This window comes from Castor canadensis, chromosome 4, assembly GCF_047511655.1.
Source record: "Castor canadensis chromosome 4, mCasCan1.hap1v2, whole genome shotgun sequence".
Classification (NCBI taxonomy): domain Eukaryota; kingdom Metazoa; phylum Chordata; class Mammalia; order Rodentia; family Castoridae; genus Castor; species Castor canadensis.
Window position 1 is genome coordinate 182,878,078 of NC_133389.1, and position 15,187 is coordinate 182,893,264.

The 15,187-nt window shown below is 43.2% G+C and overlaps 1 protein-coding gene and 1 long non-coding RNA gene across 15 annotated transcripts in view; both read right to left on the reverse strand.

Moving 5' to 3' along the window:
- Positions 1 to 15,187, reverse strand: part of Ilkap (ILK associated serine/threonine phosphatase) — a 49,649-nt gene that overhangs the window by 23,517 nt on the left and 10,945 nt on the right. For 2 of the 14 annotated variants that reach the window (XM_074072135.1, XM_074072130.1), the window contains exon 1: positions 3,611 to 3,709. The exons of 8 other annotated variants lie outside the window; for them this stretch is intronic. Coding sequence is in view for 2 of the 6 variants with exons in the window: in XM_074072124.1 (XP_073928225.1) it covers positions 3,611 to 3,665 (55 nt within the window). In the remaining 4 variants the exon portion in view is untranslated. Of the gene's footprint in view, positions 1 to 3,022; positions 3,288 to 3,610; positions 3,768 to 15,187 lie in introns of those variants that run through there. 4 more of the 14 variants (XM_074072132.1, XM_074072131.1, XM_074072124.1 and 1 more) reach the window with 3 other exon arrangements.
- Positions 7,899 to 14,617, reverse strand: LOC141422676 (uncharacterized). The gene is made up of 2 exons (XR_012447438.1): positions 13,423 to 14,617; positions 7,899 to 12,615 (listed from the first exon to the last, which is right to left on the reverse strand). It is a non-coding gene; the product is annotated as an uncharacterized lncRNA (long non-coding RNA).

Sequence of the window (15,187 nt, forward strand, 5' to 3'; positions counted from 1 at the left end):
AGCAAAAAGATCTTAAAAGGTTTTCCCTATTTTCAACATCAAAAACAATGCAGCTGTTTCTTTAACATCAGAGGCATCACACACACACACACACACACACACACACACACACACACACACACACACACACACACAAGGTGGGGTGACTTCACCATATTCCCCAACCCGTAACACTTTGGTATATGCTTTTCACTTTCCTTTATCTCATGCACATGGATGTATGTGTCTTACTTTGAAATAGCAGGCAGATGCCACACAATTCTCTACGTCTTCTTCACATAACCCATTAGGGCATGCTCCAGGCCATCACAGTGAGTCTAACTCACTCTCTCTGGTGTATCACCACTTGTCTGTCCAGTTCCCTCACTGATGGGTATTCAGGCTACTTCCAGTTATTCAAATGATAAACAACGGCACAATAAACAACCTTACACATATTCTTATAAATCTGCCGCACTGCTGGTCAATGGGTATGAATAAGGCCTCAAATCTCCCAATCCCAGCCTCCAAGTAGTTAGGATTACAGGAATGAGTCGCCAGCGCTTGGCTCTCTGAACACTTTTCTAATGGATCATCTGAGGTCTTTCTTTCACTTAATAGATATATATTAACCCTTTCTAATATATATTGTCATTGTTTTCTAATTGTCTTTTGTCTTTATGCTGCTACCTTTTGTCCTGCCCAGTTTAAATTTTTAGTCAAATTCATTTAACTTTTTCTGACTTGAGTTTTTTCTTGCTTAACCCTAAAGTTATTCTTCTAATATCTTCACCTTTATTTTATGTTTGTATCGCCAATTTTTTTTAAAGAAATTTTTGTTTTTGGTGCTACTGGCACTTGAACTCAAGGCTCTGTGCTTGCTAGGTAGGCGCTCTACCCACTTGAGCCATGCCCTAGCCCCCTCTGAAGAAATATTTTACGACAGTCTGCCAAGCAAATGTTTCTTGACAGCTGACCATTAATTTTGTTTGTTTGTAGTACTGGGATTGAACCTAGGACCTCTTATGCTAAGCACATGCTATACCACTAAGCTATATCCCCAGGCTGACCACTAATTTTAAATGTGCTAGTGGTGAACTTCCTTATAAAACCAAAACTAAGGTGCTGCCAAATGAACCTCAAGTCAGCATATTTGTGGGTCTGACAGAAAAGTTCCATTTTTGACTGATATAAACACACTTCTTTAGGGTAAAAGACAGACTGATCTTTAAAATTTTATTTACTCAGCAAACAAACCCTTAAATACTGGGATGAAAACCACTAATTTAGTACAATACCTAAAAACACTTAATGTACTCTTTCTACATTCTTTTACCAGATCATAAAAATTTAAGCGTCTTGAGGATAGGAACATTAGATGTGATAGCGAAAACAAAACCAAAAGAAGTAAAACACACTTGATGTGATCTGAACACTGTAGTTATCTCCTACCTCTCTGAACATTTAGTGCTTGCTTTTTACAAAATCCATTTCGTTTTTCCCTTTTAAATGTCTATTAAAGTTAACAGCTCACAAAGTAATGGCTAACATGTATAAAGCACTGACTCTGCTCCATTGCACATGTATTACACTCTTTAATGCACACAAGGACAGTAGGAGGCATCACCTATTTTACACTTGTGGCAACAGCCCCTGGAGGCACAGGCTAGTAAGTGAAGAGATGGGTTTCAAACTAAATGGTCGGTTCCATTTCCCACACAACTTTTTTGGGGGAATTGTGAAAATGACTAGGTGTTTTACTGTGCCCTGTGCATTTCATGTGTGAGGGCCATGTTCAGTCTTAGCATTCCATCACTTTAGGAATCCATGTGATTTACTGGTATGCAAATTATTTTTTTAAAAAATCATAGTGTTTTCACAAGAATGTGAATTCTGATTGTTTTGGTTCTGATTGTTTTTTGATCTGTCAAATAGCTCATCTTCTTGTTGTTGGATTTTTTAGATTTTTGGTGTTTAGACAGGGTCTCATTACATAGTCCAGGCTGTCCTCGAATTCATGTTCCTCTTGCCAGTGCCTTTCAGTGCTGGAATATGGTTCACCTTGGTTTTAATGAACTACCTACTTACCAATAATCTTTGGATCTCAATTCTGTCACTCACTTTAGTCTATCCCTCTCAATTTCCAGTCATCTACAAATTCTGAAAGCAAGTCCTCTTTTTTTAAAGTTATTTTAAATAATATGCCGTGACAGTGTCAGCATCCTCCTGGCAGATGGGGAGTGCACTAAGGCACTCTCAGGGGAAGTGGAGCTGAAGCAGCAAGCAGCCCCTCTGCCACCCCATCAGCCAGGACTGAAGTGGAGTCTGGAAGAAGCAGTGACAGGACATGCTCTCCCCACTGTATCTGGAGGCAGGCTGCTAAGTGCCAACTTGTAAGACTCTGAGTTGTCAGGTTTTGTGTCCTGTCAAGGAAGCCCCACATTACTTTCAGGTGAAAAGTAAGAGAAAAACCGTGAAAGGCTTGTGGTACACGTGGGAATCCAAACCTCAGCCCGAAACACAGAGAAATTGCACCCCGCTGACAGATAAGACAAAGCCAGTTTTACCCACAAGTGTAACTGCAGTTATTGCGAAAAAGACTGGCTGAACCAAGTCACAGATACACGCGGCCCAGTTGTTCAGATGCTCTGGTACCCTCGACAATGGCCCGTGGGGGAAGTAAGGGGAGCAAGGGCAAAAGGATGAAACTTCAAAATGGCCCGACAGACTGACTGGCAGTACGCGCGTGAAAAGCCAAACCCGGGCGCTGGTGAGCGCAGAACAACCCCTTCTTGGTGGCCGAGGCCCACCTACTCCTCCACACCGGCATGCCAGGGGCATCTGAACGCGGCGTCCCTCGCCTGGGAGCCGCAATCGGCAAGTCGCCCCGGCTTCCGGAGCCCATCGCACCCTCTCGGTCCCCAGCGTCCCTGGACTGCAAGCCCTCCTCCCGCGTGAACTGGCCGCTCGCAAAACCACCGCTTTCCCCCAGCACCCACGGGTTCCCGAACGCGGTCTGCAGACCCCGCCGGCCGGCACTTACTTGATGACGGACTCCGGCCTAGGGGGCTGCGGTGGGGCTGCGAATCTGAGCTCGAGCGTGCGCTTTTCGGGCTTTTCTGCCATCAAGGCAGGCTCGGAAATAAGGCCTCAACTAAGCGTCCGGATCAACGTTCTGCACGCGAAAACGCTCGGGCGTTTTGCCAAACCACACCGGGGCGGCCGGTTCTCCGGGCGCGCGGCCATCGTGCCGGGTGTGGGGCTCAGGCCGCCTCCCCGCCGCAGGGCCAGCGTCCGGGACGAGACGGGCCGAGCGAGCGGTGGACGCCCGTCCCCGCCGCCCCGCGACCCCGGAAGGCGCAGGAACGGCGCGACGCAAGTCTCCGGCACCGAGGTCGCGTCCCGCCTCCCGCGCTCGCAGGCGCGCAGGCCCCGCGCTGCTTTGGGCGCGGGAGCCGGGGCGCGGGGAGGCCTCCGCTGGGCCGAGGGACGCGGCGGCTCGTCCTTCCGCGCGGCGAAGATGGCGGAGCCGGGCAGGCGGCAGAAGCAGGCCCGGAGCAGCCGCCTCAAGCCGCCGCCGCGTCCCGGCCCCGTGCCTCAAGCCGCCGCCCTCCTTCATCGCGCCGCTTACCGGCAGCTGGGCGCGGCGCGCGCTCCGGCTCGGGCAGGTCCCCGAACAGGTCCATGGCGGAGGCTGGGCGGCGGCAGACGCGCAGCCGAGCAGCGGCCCCGCTCCACACCCTGAAGGCGCCGGCGCCGTCAGTCACCGCGGCCCAGGAACGCCACCAATCGGCGCGCGGCGTGGCTACCGCCCCAAAGTGCCGCGCGCGAGGGGCGGGGTGCGGCCCCGGGGGCGGGCTCCCGTGGTGCGCATGCGCTCGGGCTCTGCCGGAGCTGCCGGTGGGGCCCGCGTGGGAGGTGTCCGCACTTGAGGAATTCTCTTGGCGTGGGCGTTGATCCTCCGTCCCTGGGCTTTGCTAAATTCCTGGCGAAGAACGCCATTCCAGACAGGAGTGTATGAGCGCAGGGGCAGCTGTACCGACCCCTGACGTCCAGGAAGACTTTATGGAGATTTGGTGTCTCCTCGCCCAACCGCTGCATGCCTCCGTGGCCCATTTTAGAGACCGAGAACCTAGGCTTGTACGGAGCCGCATCGGGAGTCTGGACGGAAACCCCGTAAGATGCAGGAGGGCGGCTTTCACTGGATGTGTCCTGCCTGCGACGGAGAAGGGAGAGCACTGACAGCAGGGAGCTGGCCTGGCACAGAGCTGGGCCTTGGTGTTCGGCTAAAGTGAACAATTTCCATACAAAATCGATGTCAGATGATGATATGGATCACGACAAAAAATGAGGACACTCCATAAATAACAGAGAAAACATGGGCATTGTCCAAGCCAGAAAAATGACCAAACACCCCCAATCTCATCTCATGAATGACCGCTGCTTCTTTATTAATTGCCTTTGTATAGACTCCTTGCCGTCTAAATAAGATTTATCAAGACGTCCAGTCGCAGAGTCACCTCCTCCATCTAATCCAGAGCAAAGCCCACAATTCCTTAAACATAACCCAAACTAAGGCAAACCCAAATCTTGCAAGTCTTTTCCAGCAGCCCCTTACCTGGGGTTCCCTGTGATGTGGGCTCCCACCATACAATGAATAACAAACCCTGTGTTCAACTGCAGATATGTTTCTGCTCTCTCTAGCTGGAGCCCAGCAAGCTTCCAGCTCTACCTGGCAGCTCACAGCTGCTATGTGAAATCTTCCCAGCTCTCTCCATGCCTGCTGCAGGTGAACACCTCCTCCCTTACAGAACAAGTAACAGCACCACATCTCACCCACTCCTCAGCCCACCCAACCTACTTTCACCCCATCAGGTCTTCAGAACAGCTCTCATTAAGCCCCTCAGTGACTTCCCACTCATGCTAAAGGAACCTGACCTCAGTCCTCAAGTCCTCATTTCGTGAATTCCATCAGTGTTTATCACTTGCTCTTTTTTTTCTTTTTCTTTTTCAGTCCTGGGGTTTGAACTCAGGGTCTCAGAGTTGCTAAGCAGGCACTCTACCACTTGAGCCACTCCACCAGCTGTCACCTGCTCTTTTTCTTTTGCATATGGAATACATCACTCTCCTGGTTTTGCTCCTGTTCTCTGGCTGCCATCTCTGTTTCCTTTATAGGCTCAACTTTTGTCTGGATGGTAAGACTTGACCCGAGTCCTCATGCCATTCTCTTTTTCTTGGTAGTCTCATCCACATCTGGCTTGAATTACCAGCCATCTGGACATGGTTTGTTAATTTACATTTCATACATCTCCAACAGGAGTGTGGTAGCGCCGGGTGACTCAGAGCACCTCAACAAGTCCCCACTGAATCCATTTTCCCCCACTCTTCCCTTCAGTCTCTTCTCTCCAGGGTTGACATCTCCCCATTTCCACTGCAGACATACCATAGATGACAGACTGTAGGTTCCCCTGTGTCCCCATCTCCTAGCATTCAACTCTTATGTGGTCCCCTTCCCTTGAATGTAGACAGGGCCTGTGACTTGCTTTGACCAAAAGAACTCAGCAAAAGGACCAGACACAAGTGACTTGCACCTGTAATCCTAGCTACTTGGGTGGCTGAGATTGGCCCACCCCATTAAATAGTTCGAGAGAGCTCATCTCCAAAATAACCAGAGCAAAATGGGCTGGAAGTGTGGCTCAAATGGTAGAGCACCTGCCATTTGAGCACCCACAAGTGTGATGCCCTGAGTTCAAACCCCAGTCCCACCAAAAAAAAAAAAAATCACTCAGCAAAACTGACAGGATGTGTGTGGTAATGTGTATGTGACACCCACCCTGCTAGGAGGCTCTCCCTAGCTGATCAGGAAGAAGCAAGTTGCCATGTTTTGAGGCTGTAGTATGGAGATAACATAGCAAGGAACTGAGAATGCTTCCAGCTAGCACTAAAAGCTGAACCCTTCAGACCAAGATCCTACAAAGAGCTGAATTCTGCCAACAACCCTGTGAGATTGAAGTGGATCCTTCCCATTTGAGCATCAAACAAGGGCCTATTATAGCCAACACCTTGGCTATAGCCCTGCAGAGGACTCAATTGTGCCTGGACTCAAGCCTAACTGCAGGGGGTTCCACATGTCAGGTCTGGCCACTTGTCCCAATATGCCAAATGAAGAGATGAATAATGGTAAATAATTAACACAGCACAGGTACACTGAGGGGAGAGGCAAGGTATGCATTTCAACTCATCTTTTTCTTACAGATAAGTGCTTTAGGTTTACATACAAGAATATCTGGGGGGCTGGGGGAGAAAGGTAAACATAGTTAAACAGTCCCGGTCAAGCACCTTTTACACTGGTGCACAGAAGCTTGGGAGTAATAAATGAATGTGGTCTTGAGGCACTGAGTGTGTGGTTATCTGTTTTGTAGCAATGGATAATGAATGCACCTTCCATTGCCACACCCTGTCAGTTTTATCCCCAGATGCCTTTTGAATGCACTCCTTTGAGCTCACCACCAGCAAGTCTGTCACCAAGTCACCACCTCCTTTCAGGTTTCTCCCTCACTGCTGTGGTTTGGATTTCAAATGCCCCCCAGAGATCATGTGTTGAAGGTTTTGTCCCCAATGCAACAACATTCAGAGTTGGAACTCTTAGGCAGCAGTTGGATTGTGAGGGCTCTGACCTCATCAATGGATTAACCCATTGATGGGTTCATAATTTGACTGGCTATTGGGAAGAGATGCAACCTTGGGAGGTGGGACACGATTGAAGGTATCGCGTCTGTGGGGCGTGTCCTTGGAGACTATATTCTTGTCCCCAGTTCCTTCCTTTCACACCCTTTCTGCTTCCTGGCTGCCATGAGGTGAGAAGTTCTGCTTCCACTTTCTTCCCACCTTAATTTTTTGCCTCACCACACAACCCGAAACAATGGACCCAAGTGACCCTGAACCAAAATAAATCTTGTTTCCATTGAGGTGATGTTCTAAGTCACTTTGTCAGAGGGATGGAAAGCTGACTCACACACCTTCCCTCCCGTTGTCCCAGGACACTTTCTCATGTGGGTCTCTGTGCTTGGAATACTCTCCCCCTCTCCTGGGTAAATTCCATTCCATTCATTCCACTGAGTTGTCGTAAACCCGACTAGTCACACCCCCTTGACACACTCTCACAGCGCCTCTCCCTTGTCACTCTTGTCAGTTACTATTTTACATGTGGTTAATCACTCAGTCTCCCATAAGGATGCAAGCCGTAGGAGGTGAGGAACTAGGTCTGATTTCGCTCGGTACTGTGCCCCCAGCATCTGGCACAAAATGGGTACTCAAAAACAATGGTTGCATAAATGAATGAATGCATAAACAAGTACGTACGTCCATTTTTGATGGGCATGTCCATTTTCTATGTGTTTGGGCAAATACATAAAAACATGTTCCAGCATTATGGTGACATACATAGTATTTTCATTGCCCTAAAATCCATCCATGGGGCTGGTGGAGGGGCTCTAGTGGTAGAGTGCCTGCCTAGCAAGCATAAGGTCCTGAGTTCAAACCCCATTACTGCCAAAAAAAGAAAAAGAAAAAAAGATCCATGCTCTGCCTATTCCGCCCTCCTTCCCTACTGTGCTCTGGCAACCTATGATCTTTTTTTTTTTTTTACTGCCTCACAGAGGCAGAGCCTTTCCAGAATGTCATGTTTGGAAAGATACATTTGGAATCATACAGCATGTAGTCTTTTCAGATTGTCTTTGTCTTAGTCCATTTTTTGTTGTTATAATAAAACATCTGAAGCTGTGAAAGTTATAAAGAAAATACATTTATTTAAAAGCTCAGCGTTCTGGAGGTCCCAGAGCATGGTCTGGCATCTACTTAGCATCTGCTGGGGGCATCATGCTGTGTCACAGCATAGTGGAAAAACAGAAATGGAAGCAGGTACATGCAAGAAGTGAATGTGTGTGTGAGAGAGAGAGAGAGAGAGAGAGAGAGAGAGAGAGAGAGAAGGATGGAGGGAGGAGACAGACGGGAGGCTGACCGCTCAAGGTACTGAAGCCACTGTTAGGAGAACTGCATTGATCCCCTCAGGAATGTGACAAACCCACCATCCCAATTGTCTCTTAAAGGCCCCAGCACTCCTCAATCTTGTTTTATTGGGGACCAAGCCTCAACATCAGTTTTGCTGGGGACAAGTCACATCCAAACCGTAGCAGACTTCTTACATTTAATAATATGCATTTAAGTTTCACCTCTGTTGTTTGTTTAAATGTGTTAACTAAAAATATCTTGTATGAATTTTTATTTTTAAGGGATTCTAGCAATGTATTCAGGAGGTTATGATTCTGTAAAATCTATTAAGTGAAGCTACAGATTTAGAGAACTGGCTTCTGTAAAAAAATAAAAATACTATTGGCAAATATAATTATTTTTTAAACAAAAGCTATAATCGCCTATATGAAACTTTCAGTGTTTAAAAATAAAAATTATGTCCCTTCCCCCCCAAATAGTCCCCCCTCTACTTTCATATTTTTTAAAATCTAGATTCTACATATGAGAGATAACGTGCTATATGTCTTTTTTTGCGGGGGGGGGGGTGTGGGGGGCAGTACTGGGGTTTGAACTCAGAGTCTTGTGCTTTTTAGGCAGACTTTCTACCACTTAAGCCAAGCTGCCAGCTCGATATTTGTCTATTTCATTTAACAGAATGATCTCCAGTTCCACTCAATTTCTGCAAATAACAATTTTCTTCTTCTTTATGATGAGTAATACTACGTTGTTTATGTACATCACATTCTCTTCATTCATACATGTGGAGATTGGCACCTAGTCTGATTCCAGAGCTTGGCTATTGTGAACAGTGCTGCAATAAACAGGGTATACAGTTGCCTCTGCTGTAAGCTGACTTTGAATCCTTCGCGTATATACCCAGGAATGGGAGACAGGATCACGGAGCAGTTCTAATTTCAGTTTCTTGGACAGTGTCTATGCTGATTTCCACCGGCTCGACCAGCAGTGGACAGGACTCCTCTTGTCCGGCATCCTTGCCAGCATTTGTTTTCTTGATGGTCACCATTCTGACCATGATGAGGTGGAATCTCGATGTTGTTTTGATCTGAATTCCCTGGTGACTAAAGATGAACACTTTGTCCACATATTTGTCAGCCATTTGTACTTCCATTTTTGCTCAATTCATTTGCCCATTTGTTGGTTGGATTTTTTTCTTGCTTTGGTGTTCAATTTTTTTAGTTCTTTCTATATTCTGAATAAAAATACTGCCAGTTTAAGATTTTTCTCCTACTGTAGGCTGACTCTTATCTCTTCACTCTGGTAATTGTTTCATTTTATGTACAGAGGGATTTTTTTTTAGCTTGATGCAATCCCATTTGCCAATTCTTGCTATAGTTTCCTAAACTATTGGAATCTATAGGGAAAGTTTTTTTGTTTTGTTTCTTTTGGTGGTGGTATTGGGGTTTGAACTTAGGGCCTCACGCTTGCTAGGCAGGCACTCTACCATTTAAGCCACTCCGCCAGTCCAAAAAATTGTTAACTATGACTATATTTTGAAGTGTTTTCCCTATGTTTTCTTCTGGTATTTTCGAAGATTCAAGTCTTATATTAAGGTCTTTTATCCATTTTGAATTTATTTTTGTACAGGGTGAGAGACAGGAATCTAATTTCAGTCTTCTGCACGTGGATAACCTTTTTCCCACATTTGTTGAAGAGGTACATGTATGGTTTTTGGCCTTTTTGTCAGGAATCAGATGACTGAAGCACATGGTTTTATTTCTGGTCCTCTGTTCTACTCCGCTGGTTTGCATGTCTGTCTTGGTGCAAGTACCCTGTGTTTTGGTTACTGTGGCTCTCTAGTATAATTAGAAATCAGCTATTGTGATTCCTACAGCCTTGCTCTTTTTGCTCAGGATTGCTTTAGCTATTTGGGGTCTTTTGTGCTTCCATAGGAATTTTAGGATTGATTTTTCTGTTTCTGTGACGAATGGTAGTGTAATTTTGATGGGGATTGTATTGAACCTGTAGGTGATTTTTTGGTAATTTGTTAATTCTTCTGATCCATGAACATGGGAGATGTTTTCATCTTCTAGTGTGTCCTTCAATTTCTTCAGTATTTTATACTTTTCATTGTAGAGGTCTTTCACCTTGGTTAGATTTATTACTGGGTATTTTTTTTTTGAGACTATTGTGAGTGGGATTGTTTCTCTAATTTTTTTCTTAGCATGTTCATTATGGATTTATGGAAAAACTACTGTTTTTTGTATGCTGATTTTGAATCTTGCTACTTTGCTGAAAGTGTTTTTAACATTTCTGGTGAAGTCTTCAGGGTCTTTTAAGTAGAGGATCATATTATTTGCAAAGAGAAATAATTTGACTTCTTCCTTTCTTATCTGTATCCTTTTTATTGCTTTCTCTTTCCTTATTACTCTGCCTAAGAATTCAATGGAGGTGGCATAAACAATGTATACATATGTAAGTAAATGTAAAAACAAAAAAATAAAAGGAGAAAAGAAGAAAAAACTAAATAAATTATGGAAAAAAAATTCAATCACTATACTGAGTAACAGTGGAGCAAGGGACAATCTTAACTTGTTTCTGATTTTAGAGGAAATGTTTTCAGTTTTTCCCCATCTGGTGTAATGTTGGCTATAGGTTTGTCACATATAGCCTTTCTTATGTTGAGTTATGATCCTTATATTTCTAGTTTCTTCAGGGCTTTTATCATGAAGAGATGTTGAAGTTTGTTCAAGATCTTTTCTGCATCCATTGAGGTGACCCTGTGATTTTTTTTCCTGTCATAGTGGGGATTAAACCCATGGCCTTGTGTATGCTCTGCAAACACTCTACCAAGCTATATCCCCCAGATCAGATGATGTGATTTTTTAAGCTTAATTTTATTTATGCGGTGTATTACATTTATTGATTTGTTGAAATCCTTGTATCCCTGGAATGAAGCCAACTTAACATGATGTATGATCTTTTAAATATGTATTGAATTTGGTGGCAGGTTTTTTTTTTTTATTTTACATTGGTTTTGTGTGATTTTTTTTTATTGTTTGGCTTTTCTTTTTTTTTGAGACAGGGTCTCACCAGTTAGCGTAGGTTGGCCTCAAACGTCTCCTGTCTCAACCTCCCACATCCCAGGATTACAGGTTTGTACCACCATGCCTGACATGGCTTGCATGGTCATCAAAAAAACTGGTCTGTATTTTTTCTTTTTTTGTTGTATCATTATCCAGGTTTGGTATCAGGGTAATACTGGCTTCATAGAATGCATTTGGAAGTGTTTCTTTCCTTTCTATTTTATAGAATAGTTTGAGGGTCATTGGTGTTAATTCTTTAAACGTCTGATAGAATTCAGCAATGAATCCATCTAATCCTGGGCTTTTCTTTTTTGGGAGACTATTACTTCTTCAATCTCATTGCTCATTGTAGATGTGTTTAGGTGATTTATAACCTTTTGGTTCAATTTTGGTAGGTCATATGTGTCTACAAATTTAACCATTTCTTATAGATTTTCTAGTGTAATATTAGATTTCACAATAGTCCCTAACGACGCTCTTGATTTTAGTTGTATCTGTTATATCCCCCCTTTCATCTCTAATTTTACTAATTTGCGTCTTCTCTCTCTCTCTCTCTCTCTCTCTCATTTGGGTTTGTAATCTTTTTAAAGAATCAACTCTAGAACTCGTTTCATAAATTCTTTGTATTGTTCTGTTATTCTCCATTTCATTAATTTCTGCCCTAAAATGTATTATTTCTTTGCATCTATTAATTTGGGGTTTGACGTATTTTTGTTTTCTAAGACCTCAAAGATTACTTATTTGAGATCTGATTGTTAATGTATACACACATAGCTCTAAACTTCTCTGTTAGAAATGTCTTTGCTGTGTCCCACAGGTTCTGGTATGTTATGTTTTCATTTTCACTTGATTTTAAGAAATTTTAAATTCCCTCCCTAATTTCTTCAATGATACTGATCACTCAAAAGTATATTGCTTAGTGTCTGAATGTTTGTATAGTCTTTTTAGTCTCTACTTTTATTCCATTAAGTTCTGGTGAAATATAAGAAGTTATTTTAGTATTTTTTGTGTTTCTTAAGACTTGCTTTATAGCCTAAAATGTGATCTATTTTGAAGAAAGTTCCATGGGATGCTGGGAGCAATGTGCACTCTGCAGCTGTAGTCCATTTGATCTGTGTGTAGCTTAACTATGAAGTTTCTTTGATGATTTTTTTTTTTTGTCTAGATGATCAATCTGTGAGCAAGACTGGATACTGAAGGCACCCACTACTATCACCTCCAGGCCTCTGTCCCTTTTTATACAGTAGTGTTTTATGAAATTGGGTGCATACATATGTATATTCAGTGTATATGTATTTACAATTATTACCTTTTCTTGATGGTTTTTTTCCTTTATTAATATGTAGTGACTTTCTTTATCCTTTCTAATTTTGGATTGAAGTATGCTTTGTCAGAGTTAAGTATAGTTAATCCTGCTTGCTTTAGGATTCTGTTTGCTTAGAATATCATCTTCCACCCTTTCACTTAGTCTGTGTGTCTTTGCCAGTGAGGTAAGTTTCTTGTAGATAGCAGAAAGTTGGATCTTGGTTTTTATTCCATTCAGTCAGCTTCCTTCTTTTAACTGAAGAGATAAGATTTTTTACATTTTGGGTTATTATTGAGAGGTATAAACTAGCATCTCCCTTCTTTATCTTAGAGGTTCAGTGGCTTACTGAGTTAATAATATTTGCTTCTGCTGAGTATAGTGTCTCACACCTGTAATCCTAGTTACTCAGGAGGATTTTGATTCAAGCTCAGTCCTGAGAAAAAAGTTCACAAGACCCCATCTCAAACACTGTATGTGATGGCACACATCTTTATCCCAGTTACATGGGAAGCATAAATAGGTGAATTGTGATCCAGGCCAGCCCAGACATAAACACAAGACTCTATTTGAAAGATTACTAAAGCAAGCTGGGCACTGATGGCTCATCCCTGTAATCCTAGCTACTTGAGAGGCTTAGATTGGGAGGATCATGGTTTGAAGCCAGCCGTGGCAAAAAGTTTGCAAGATGCCATCTCGATCAATAGCTGGGCACAGTGGTGCTTGCCTAAAGATTTTTGAGACCCCCCATGTCAATGGAAAAAAGCTAGGCATGGTAGCACAGGTCTATCATCCCAGCAACAGAGGGAAGGTTAAAGATAGAATGATTGTTAAAAGGGGAAATAGACCAAAAGGAAATAATAATCATCAACCTGTATGCACCCAATGTCAACGCACCCAATTTCATCAAACATACCCTGAAAGACCTAAAAGCATATATTAATGCCAACACAGTGGTTGTGGGAGACTTTAACACCCCATTATCATCAATAGATTGATCATCTAAACAAAAAATCAATAAAGATATCGAAGATCTAAAATATACAATAGATCAAATGGACCTACTTGATGTCTACAGAACATTTCATCCAACTTCTACACAATATACATTCTTCTCAGCAGCCCATGGAACCTTCTCCAAAATAGATCATATCCTAGGGCACAAAGCAAGCCTCAGCAAATATAAGAAAATAGAAATTATACCGTGCATACTATCTGATCACAATGCAGTAAAAGTAGAACTCAACAACAAAAGTAAAGACAAAAAACATGCAAACAGCTGGAAACTAAATAACTCATTACTTAATGAAGAATGGATCATCGATGAAATAAAAGAGGAAATTAAAAAGTTCCTGGAAGTCAATGAAAATGAAAACACAACCTACCGGAACCTATGAGACACAGCAAAGGCAGTCCTGAGAGGAAAGTTTATAGCCATGAGTGCATATATTGAAAAGACTGAAAGATCTTACACTGCTGGTGGGAATGTAAACTAGTACAACCACTCTGGAAAAAAATTTGGAGGCTACTTAAAAAGCTAAACATTGATCTACCATTTGATCCAGCAATACCACTCTTGGGGATATACCCAAAAGACTGTGACACAGGTTACTGCAGAGGCACCTGCACACCCATGTTTATTGCGGCACTATTCACAATAGCCAAGTTATGGAAACTGCCAAGATGCCCCACCACTGACGAATGGATTAAGAAAATGTGGTATCTATACACAATGGAATTTTATGCAGCCATGAAGAAGAACGAAATGTTATCATTCGCTGGTAAATGGATGGAATTGGAGAACATCATTCTGAGTGAGGTTAGCCTGGCCCAAAAGACCAAAAATTGTATGTTCTCCCTCATATGTGGACATTAGATCAAGGGCAAACACAACAAGGGGATTGGACTTTGAGCACATGATAAAAGCGAGAGCACACAAGGGAGGTGTGAGGATAGGTAAGACACCTAAAAAATTAGCTAGCATTTGTTGCCCTTAATGCAGAGAAACTAAAGCAGATACCTTAAAAGCAACAGAGGCCGATAGGAGAAGGGGACCAGGAACTAGAGAAAAGGGTAGATCAAAAAGAATTAACCTAGAAGGTAACGCACACGCACAGGAAATTAATGTGAGTCAACTCCCTGTTTGGCTATCCTTATCTCAACCAGCAAAAACACTTGTTCCTTCCTATTATTGCTCTCTTCAACAAAATTAGAGATAAGGGCAAAATAGTTTCTGCTGGGTATTGAGGGGGTTGGGGGGGAGAGGGAGGGGGTGGAGTGGGTGGTAAGGGAGGGGGTGGGGGGCAGGGGGGAGAAATGACCCAAGCCTTGTATGCACATATGAATAATAAAACAATAAAAAAGAAAAAAGGTTGTGATCAAGGCTGGCCTTGGCAAAAGTGAGACCCTATTTCCAAAATAACAGAGCAAAAAGGGCTGGAGGTCTGGCTTAAGCAGCAGAGAACCTGCCTAGCAAGTGCAAAGCCCTGCGTTCAAAAACCATCCCACAAAAAAAAAAACTAAAACAAAAGTACTGAGTGGCATGGCTCAAATGTAGAGGACCTACCTAGCAAGTGTAAGGTCCTGAGTTCAAATCCCAGTACCTCCAATAATAATAATGTTTGCTTCTTTCCTACTTCTCAGTTGCTTACCTATTCTCCTAGTGAGATTTATTCTTCCTGAACTCTCATTCTTATGTATATCTTTCTTCCTCTTCTGTGCTTTTAGTATTTCTTTAAATATCTTCTGTAATGCTGGCTTAGTAGTTTTAATTTAAGCTTATCTTGCCAGGGTTTAATTTCTCTTTCAGTTTTAAAGGATAATTTTGCTG